Source organism: Branchiostoma belcheri, unplaced genomic scaffold (genome assembly GCF_001625305.1).
Source record: "Branchiostoma belcheri isolate BF01 breed outbred unplaced genomic scaffold, Haploidv18h27 scaffold154, whole genome shotgun sequence".
Lineage (NCBI taxonomy): Eukaryota > Metazoa > Chordata > Leptocardii > Amphioxiformes > Branchiostomatidae > Branchiostoma > Branchiostoma belcheri.
The window spans coordinates 327869-337478 of NW_017802980.1; the positions used below are offsets into that span (position 1 = coordinate 327869).

At 41.1% G+C, this 9610-nt stretch overlaps 2 protein-coding genes across 2 annotated transcripts in view; one reads left to right on the top strand and one right to left on the bottom strand.

The window, feature by feature from the left end:
• LOC109465609 overlaps positions 1–2611 on the bottom strand; it is a 3650-nt gene extending 1039 nt beyond the window's left edge. The window contains exons 1-2 of the mRNA XM_019762958.1: positions 2568–2611; positions 1248–1320 (exon numbers count right to left, since the gene is read on the bottom strand). Coding sequence (XP_019618517.1) covers positions 1248–1320; positions 2568–2611 — 117 coding nt within the window. The remainder of the gene's footprint in view (positions 1–1247; positions 1321–2567) is intronic.
• Positions 2612–3804: 1193 nt separating this feature from the next.
• LOC109465612 (WW domain-binding protein 11-like) overlaps positions 3805–9610 on the top strand; it is a 10477-nt gene continuing 4671 nt past the window's right edge. Inside the window, exon 1 of the mRNA XM_019762971.1 lies at positions 3805–5210. Within this exon, the coding sequence (XP_019618530.1) occupies positions 4499–5188 (690 nt within the window). The 5' untranslated portion in view covers positions 3805–4498 and the 3' untranslated portion in view covers positions 5189–5210. The remainder of the gene's footprint in view (positions 5211–9610) is intronic.

The window sequence follows — 9610 nt, forward strand, 5'->3', positions numbered from 1 at the left end:
CTGAAACGGCATATTGTCCATATTTCCTGCGTAAACTGCATGTGATGAACGTTCGCGGTTGGTAGAGGGCAGCAAACCGCAGTGCAATTTTCCCCAACATTGGCAATGAACCCTCGCTTTAGATTACGGGCTTTTAATACAAAGGAGTAATTTACATTCAGCGAGGAAGTGATTTACCATATATCGCTACGGAAATGTTGACGGAAGTCTGAACAATATGTCCTAGCACCCCCGAAAATAGTATGGTCCTGTGTCGACATTAACATAATCTATGCCAGGATGTAATAATCACTATTTGATACTCCTAATTAATAAACGTGTGGAACATTGCATGCAAAGCAAACAAAATTTTCTTAAAGTGTAAAGTATATTATGTTTTAATAGGTTCAAAATAAATTTAGTTGCAGAAATATACCGCCCATAATAAAAATGGGAGCATCCACATCAAAGCAAAGTGAATGTCGCTTCGCCAGCCACCAAAAAAACTTCGCGAAGTACACACAGACGTGTCTGTAGGTACTCCGGTATGCTTACCTGGTGGGGTCTCAGTGATCTCGCCGGGTAGAGCGGTATTATTATCGTCTTGTACGATTTATCGTTTTGTGCGCCCTTCATTGGGTTACTATTTTTTGTTTGGTTCGGTCTACCATTAAACAGGCCCACAGAAAAAAACAAGTACCCATAGAAAATACAAAGTACCCATAGAAAATACAAAGTACCCATAGAAAATACAAAGTACCCATAGAAAATACAAAGTACCCACAGAAAATACAAAGTACCCACAGAAAAAAACAAGTACCCATAGAAAATACAAAGTACCCATAGAAAATACAAAGTACCCATAGAAAATACAAAGTACCCATAGAAAATACAAAGTACCCATAGAAAATACAAAGTACCCACAGAAAAAAATAAGTACCCATAGAAAATACAAAGTACCCATAGAAAATACAAAGTACCCATAGAAAATACAAAGTGGAATAAAAAATGCTAAGTGTACCTATGGGCCTTCGTAGGATCTGTCCATCATGTCATTTATCTTGTCACTTCGTAGTCGTCTGGCAACTTTGTGCAAGTGGGTAATCTCCAAGCAGATCATACGTTGGCTAGGCAGTATCCATTGGTCTTCCCACATCTCATAACCCTCCCCACATTGCACAACCCTCCACAACCGTTCCCGACACTCCACAACCCTTCCTAAAACTGCTCAACCCTTTCCGACACTCTACAACCCTTCCCACACCCACAACCCTTCCCGACACTCCACAACCCTTCCCAACACTCCACACCATTCTCAACACTCCACAACCCTTCCCAACACTCCACAACCCTTCCCAACACTGCACAACCCTTCCCAACACTACACAACCCTTCCCAACACTACACAACCTTCCCAACATTCCACAACCCTTCTCAACACTCCACAACCCTTCGCAACACTGCAGAACCCTTCCCAACACTGCAGAACCCTTCTCAACACTCCACAACCCTTCCCGACACTCCACAACCCTTCCCAACATTGCTCAACCCTTCCTGACACTCCACAACCCTTCCCAACACTCCACACCATTCTCAACACCTCACAACCCTTCCCAACACTCCACAACCCTTTCCAACACTCCACAACCCTTCCCAACACTAGACAACTCTTCCCAACACTCCACAACCCTTCCCAACACTCCACAGCCCTTTCCAACACTCCACAAATCTTCCAAACACTCCAAAACCCTTCCCAACCATTTCCACACCCTTCCGCAACACTTTACAACCTTCTCATATTTCAGAACCCTTCCAATATTAACAACGTCCCAACATTTCACAACACTTGCAATACAATAAGGGTTGTAGTGAAAGGCTGATGAGTGAACATGTTATATTGTACATGTATAATTTAAAGAGAATTAGGTATTGAAGTGTGGTCTCCATCATTATGAGTTGAGAGAAAGTATGACTTAACACAGTGAATTGTAACGTAAACAGCTTTGATCCAAACTACGGTAGCTTTCAGTGACATGGATGCCATCACTTCGCAAAATCTGCAATTTTCGCTGTCGTTCAAACTATAAACAAAGCCCATGAGTTCCTGCAAACTTTAGTACACAACCTGCAAACTTTCGTCGCCTTATCCGTGTTTAGATCTTATCATTTTTTTTTAGTTTATGCATGGATTATGCCACATCAAACTTTAGTTGCACGTGTTAACTTTGCATGGTATAAAGACTTTCTAGATCTACTTTGCCCAGCTGCGGTGAGATTTTCAATAAAATGGGGAAATATGGGAAACTTTTTCGTGTTGACGTGTATATATGTCTGGAGATTGGTTTGTAAATACTGTAAATATTGTTATGTTCGCAGTGGCTATATTTCCACAGTTTTTATAGGTATGCCGTCCATTGCCAACTTATGACACAACGAATATGCGCTTCCCCTGGATTACTAGTTATGGAGGTGTTTAATTGTGAACTTGTAACACCATGGAAACATCCTCCCCCTCCCCTTTACTGCAGAAATTAAGGCCTTGCAATAATGAAGGAATCTACAGTAACCCGCTGTGTTTCAAGGCTGACCTGAAGTCTGCCAGACAAGTCAGACACACTCCAGCGTGAACCATTTTAACAATGAGTTAACAAGAGAAGGGCTGGTAAAAACTTTGGTTGTATCGGCCCGACCGTTTCCTCAGTTAGCGTTTTGAGATACATGGAACCGTATGGGAAGACAGGCAGAAATATCTTAGACAGAGTAATATTATAGATTGGTTGAAAGATAACAGTAATGACAGTCTGTCTTTGTCTTCAATGGTGACTCAGGTAAAGCCGGGGGAGGGTTAGTACAGGTCACTTGTCTTATAGCACAGATAATTACACATAAACGGTTAGTTAGAGTCGATGGTTAAAAATAGGCCGAGAATGGGTGGAGATGTCCACAATGTCATTTATCTTGTCACTTCTTACCCTTCTGGCGACTTTTATTTAATAAGCACCTGGGGAGCACTACTGATCAGTAGGCCGTGTTAAGGCTCTATGAACCCAAAATGATATGAATTTTCATCCAAACCTCGATTTTTGTTGTAATTTCGCTAGAGTCGATACTTGTTCTGTCGCACACAGGATTTCTTTTGCTGGATGAATTAACGTTTCCTGAAATGATTTATTTGAAAGTTTATTGCAAATACATGCCCGAGGGCTAATTGCAGTTACAAACAACATAAGAAAGAAAATACAGTGGTATGTGAGACTATGTCTACGTCTAGCATTATACTATATTCTATTATACTTCATTCTACTATATTCCGGATTTATTACATCCGGCATTATGATTTGCAACTTCAGACGGACAGAAGGTTTTGTCAAAATCATGCCTTAGATACTAAAAAATGTCTGAAAAGTTCCCATACGCCTATTTGTCAATACATAATGTCATGTTCAAAAATACATGACTTTATTTTAAGATATCAATGTTTATCAGCGTTACATCGGGCCAAGTGGTTGTATCTTGAATTCTCAAAGCCTAGCCACGCCTACAATTCTCCCTGCATAGATAATGAATGAATGAATGAAGACCTTTATTGTACAAACATACCCACTGGGTTAGGTACAAAGGTTAACTTGAATACACAAATATATACATAACAAGATCAATCTAGTACTAGCACTACAGTCTGTTACATAATTTCGACTTCTCTTCGCTTCTCTGTGATGTTGAAAACATAAGAACATACAAGTTTAAGGATCGAGGGTTTGTCTAAGTTCATTAAAAATGTGAATTTGTAACTTCTATTAACGAGTGTGCATTTCTTTAAACCTTCTTTAAAGAAATACACAATGACACCAGAGGTGGTCCTGCTAAAAACAAACTTAGGACCTATAGACTGTTCAAATTGGCCTACAATGAAGAACAGTACCTAAATATCGACAACACACGGCACAAAAACGCCGTCACAAAACTACGGATCAGCTGCCATAAACTACACATTGAGACCGGTCGACATAACCGCACTCCCCTGGAACAACGTATTTGTCGATACTGTAATCTAGATAGAATAGAAGATGAACATATAAGATGACTATATACTATAAACGCCGCAAACAAGACAACAATGGAAGAAGTACAAAACAACCGGGTGTGAACAATATGGAGAACACATCACGTCTGGAGACAGCGGAACAGAATCATCACAACAAAGAGCAGCCGCTAGACGTGTTAATCCTGGGCGACAGCAACACAAAAGCAATCAAACCTGAGATCCTATACCCTGACAAAAGTGCCAAAAGTGATGTAACTTTCAATCTAACAGAAGCCGAGGGCTACATTCAGAACTCTGCCCTTCCTGCCCCTAAAGGTGATTCTGTTTCACATCGGCACAAATGATGTCCGGGACGCGCGCGACGCTGCTACAGTAACCGAGGGATTTCGGAGGCTCGTCCACGTCGCCCACGACAAATAGCCCAGCACCAATCTTGTCTTCTCACCCATTCTCCCAAGGGATGACCCACACCTCATGGATATAGGTGATGACATCAACTCTTTCTTAAAAGTAGTTGCGGATGAGACAAGCTATGTACATATCACAGACAACTCCAACCTCTCCAGCTCAGGAACAATCAAGAAATCCCTGTTCGCCTCAGATGGCTACCATCTGAACAGATATGGGACTCGAGTGCTGGACCCCCTCATAGGTCTGGGCGAATACAAAGGCAGAAGGAGCCAGCTTGCTAGTAATCAACCCTCTCCGATCCGCTCATACAGAGATGTAGTAATCGGTGCTCCCACAAGCAAGCAGCGCCAGTCACCTTCGCGCCCACCCACTCGCCATCAGCCCATGCGGATTCAGACCTCTCCAACCTCGAGGCCAGCCCGCCGGCCCTCCGGTCCCCCCATGGGAAGCCGTTCCTCCACACAAGGGCAGGGACGCACGGCTCCGTTTCCAGAGAACGGACCAGCAAACAACACGCTGAACTCCTCTACACAACAATCTTCTGTACGGAAGGAACATCCATTTTCCGTACCAAGTCTTAATGTTGGACCCTGGAGTCGCCACCCTCCGCCCGGACCCTGGAGTCTATCCCCGCCCACCGGACCCTGGGGCCCGCCCGTACCCCACCCTCCTGCTGCCCCCTGGGGACCTCCTCCAGCCCGGCCCAACATCCCGAACCAGCCCCGCCACGCACCGCCGAAGTTGTTGTTCTGAAGTTTTTCCTAAAACCTGCCTGGTGAGGTTTAAAAAGATTATTGTTTTCTGCATAACTAACAAGGCGATTGTTTAATATAGATGAGAATAGTTTACCTAAGCAGCTAATTATAGAGATCCCGCGATAATTGTCTGGGAGAGAAGGGTCCCCAGACTTGTGAATTGGTACAATGTGACTGAGGGACCATTCTTGTGGAAAATGCCCGTTTTGCAGGCATGTATTGAACAATTGAAGGAGTGGGGTTTGGAGTACTATTAAAAGTGTGTATTTACTATATAGAAGTCTACTACTAATATGCTATGTGTGTGTTGACTATTAAAAATGTGAGTTTGATAATGAGCTGCCTACACATCTCTATCCTACCTGACGACCCGCACACTTGAGGGCGAGACAAGAGGTGAACAAGTCCGACCCGAAGTTTCTTCAACAACATTTGTAGCGTTTTGAGATGTGGGGCGACAAGCAGAAATATTTTAGACATAATAATATTATAGATTGGTTGTAAGATAACAAGAATGCAGTAATGACAGTCGGTCTCTGTCTTCAATGGTGACTCAGGTCGTTGTCTATGGGTAGGGCTGAGATAGGGAGTGGAGCTGTCAATCATTTAGTTCATTCATCTTGTCACTTCTAATATACAGGTTTGGCAGGACTTTGTTTACGCAGGGGTCACTATCGTCAAGCTCCCAGACTGATGTAGGAACGTATTTCTCACATACCTGTGTTCTAGATTCTATGCAGTTTAAGATCTCCGTTCGGTATTCAGGCGCATCTCCAAAATCCTGGTTAACATTCCATATGGAGTTGCACAAGTGAGTTTCAGACCATAACAGCACCTCCTTTGCACACCTTTAAAGACACGATAGTCTTTTTTTTATTCCAACATTTCATGACTAGACATGGCGACGGCACACTCGTGTTATATCAACTTATTTCATGCCGCCACCAACGCAGAGGACGAATACGGAAGAGGACAATACAATACTCATTTACACCTGAGCTAAGTGAGGAAAGTCGTGTAAAGTGCCTTTCCCAAGGGCACAAGATCGGTGGCATGTCAGGACTCGAACCCGGGACCTCTTGATTCCGAGTCGAGCACGATACATTCTTGACTTGGGACCTCAGACCTCTGGGCGCTATTTGATATCACTACTCCGGATATGGTCTTTTTGTGCGTACAACTCTGAGATACCGCCCCCCTCAATTACTAGTGTTATGTAACATCCCTTTCCTTGGTGCTGAAAGACCATTCTCTTCACAGTACTATAAAAAATACCACATTCTGTTTGTCCTCCTTCAAATTCTATCACCTCCGTGATGTTCACCTTCATGAAAACTAGCTTTAGTATATGTAGATCGTAGCTGCTGGCTACAAAATACCAATTTTTACCTCGAAACAATGAGATGCCAGCTGAAGCAGCAACAGACTGCGTGCATGGTCTAAGAGCGCCCCGCTGCGGTTCCTTTACAAGGTACACCACGTGGTGCTTGTAGTTACTTGTGTGATTTCAGTGACATTTAGTGATATATGATAAATCCAAACATTACATTACTAGTATACTTTGATGTCCTTTTACATTTTTGTCACTTAAGCCTTGAGTTTACGTATACACCAATCATCCTCCCGAGGCAGGGTCGGTGGCGCGGTATTCTATACCCTTACAAGCATTAAAAAATCAGGGTTCTCACCAGGATTTTTTCACAGCGTAGGGGTCAGGTATAGAAGGGCAACTTTCTGCGGCGCGAGTCACGCACCGAGTCCCCAAAACATGGGCCTGATATTCTCCCCCAAAAATTTTGTAACTCATATTAACCACTTAAGACACTATTTACTGTTTATTGGGGGACAGATTTTGTTTTCCCTCTGTTATAGCTTCATTCTTAAGTTATATTTTCATTTTTTTAAAGATTAATGAAGCTTCTGCCCCCAAAAACCACCCCTACGCTGGTTGAAACACAGTGTAGGGGGCTAAATCACAGCGTAGGGGGTCAAAATCACAGCGTAGGGGGCCCCTACGCTCAAACAGCCTAGTGAGAACTACTAGTATGCATTTGTATGAAATGTATGCACTACAGTTTTCTCCACCCTGCTGAATTCTCTGATTATCCTCCATCTTTTCTGCTGCCTACTCCTCTTTCTTCCTCCTGATGGTTCTGGCTATTCCCGATGACTGTGACACATGTCCATACCACTTTGAGAGGATGTCCCTATCTGAATATAGGAACATGTTTTCATAGGTGTAAAGTGCCTTTCTCATAGCACAACACTGGGGCCTGTCAGGGATTAGATTCTGAGTCAACAACCCCAACCACAGGACCACCTTTTTATACATGTATACTCAGCACTATGCCACCTTGATCATCCTGTTCTCCACGGGTGTCATCAAAACTGGCTGGGGAGGGGGGGGGGTAGACTCTTCCACAACTGTTTCCCCATGTATTAAACTCCACAACCTGCAAAGTTTTATCACCACTGACCTGATTATATCAATGAATGTTTTGCGCACATCAATCCAGTATGGCTTAATTTGGAGGTTTAGAGCCATGTTCAAATTTGGGCATAATTTCTGTCCTTGAATTTTATAAAAATTTCTTGTGTTGGAAACAAATTCTATGTATTTCACTACCATAAAGAGTAGATTGGAAAATGTTTTGACTTGGAAAAATGTCAAGCAGGTTGGGCCAAGGCCATCATATGAATAGATAATTTATTTTTTCATTGCACAATTGTAGTGCAAATGTAGTTCTAATGGTAAACCATTGGAGAATAGTGTTTGTTTTACACCGCCACAGTATTCTGACCTGTCAACATTTTGGCAGTTGAGCAGCCATCAAAAATTTGTATTGAGAGTGACTGCTTTGTGTTGGATTTAAGTGTTCAAAAACTGTACAATATTATCCGTAAATTAAATTTCATCAGGTTGGTAAACATACGAATAGCAGTTCTTTGATCACAACCATTTATTTTTACGAGCCGACGTTTCGATGACCGTCTGTCATCTTCATCAGGGCCATTCTGACTGGTTTACTGTGCACTGTGACTTTTGCTAATTTCTATTTGGGATTGCATAGCTCAGTATTGTTAGCTAACAAATGTTATATTATATATAGAAACACTTGATGTAACAATGCCTAGTACGTACAATTGCACTACATTTGGAAATGCATTGACATTGTTAACAGTAAAAACTAGCTAAGTGCACCATGAACCAATTTACAGTGCACTGTGACCCATGTAACACCTTTAGTGCACTATGCACCAAGTAACATCTAGCGTCAGTGCACAGTAAACCAGTCAGAATTGCCCTGATGAAGATGACAGACGGTCATCAAAACATCGGCTCTTTGAAAATAAATGGTTGTGATCAAAGAACTTTGCTGTACAATATTATGTTTTATTCTGACATCACAGATTAGATCTCATTCTAATCATGGGTAGGGTTTAATACAAATGGTACATATATTTTTCTTTTCATTGAAAAGATTTTTTCTCTTTTATGTTAATTATCTGTGTGATGTATTTGTGTTCCAAATGAATTATGTAGCTAAAGAATTAGCCTTCAGCAAGGTTATTTCATACAAGTTCCCATTTTTAAAATATTATTTAACTTTAATTAGTGCTTAAACCAAAGTAATACAAAATATATATCTGTCACGTAATATAATGACACCTAAGAGATAAATATACAGAATGAAAACTGTATTTTAAGATGGATTTTTACCAAGCACCAAGAAATCTGGACTTAAGAAAGTGATTTTTATGTGGATTTAGCACCACTGAATTGTTGCATGGGTGTAGTTTTTTTTAGATTTGATTTAGGCTACTGGAGTGGCTGAATTATACCTGTAAGTTTTTTACCTTCCCCCTGCAACTTACCTTCCCCCCTACAAATTTACTATTTGCAGGCTGTCCAATGACAAGAAACAAGACATAGCCTTCAGAACACCACATTTATTGTCACTTCTGAATCAGTAGTATTGAATGCCACATGCCACATTAGAAGATGAACACACGTAACTACATGTACACATGTCAATATGGCACAATGTAGTATGATCAAATAAGTAAGGAACAAAATTTCTGTACCAAAAACTGTACCAAAGGAATTGCTAAATAAAAATATGCAGTATTCATTCATTCATTATATAATAAGAAAGCTGCAAATAGTTCAATAAAACGGAAGGAAACCATACCTTATCAATACTTCATTTTCATGCATACACATGTACACCTTCATGTTATGTTATGAAACTTTTTATGAAATACTGAAGTAGCAATACGTCTAACATCAGAATATTGAATTATTACTTTAACAATAAAAATTACTTCTGGATGAAAGAAATTAAAATTGGAAATCATTCCATCACCATTCTGTGATATTCTGCTTATCAAAATCCACAAACACATTTCACTCAAAGTA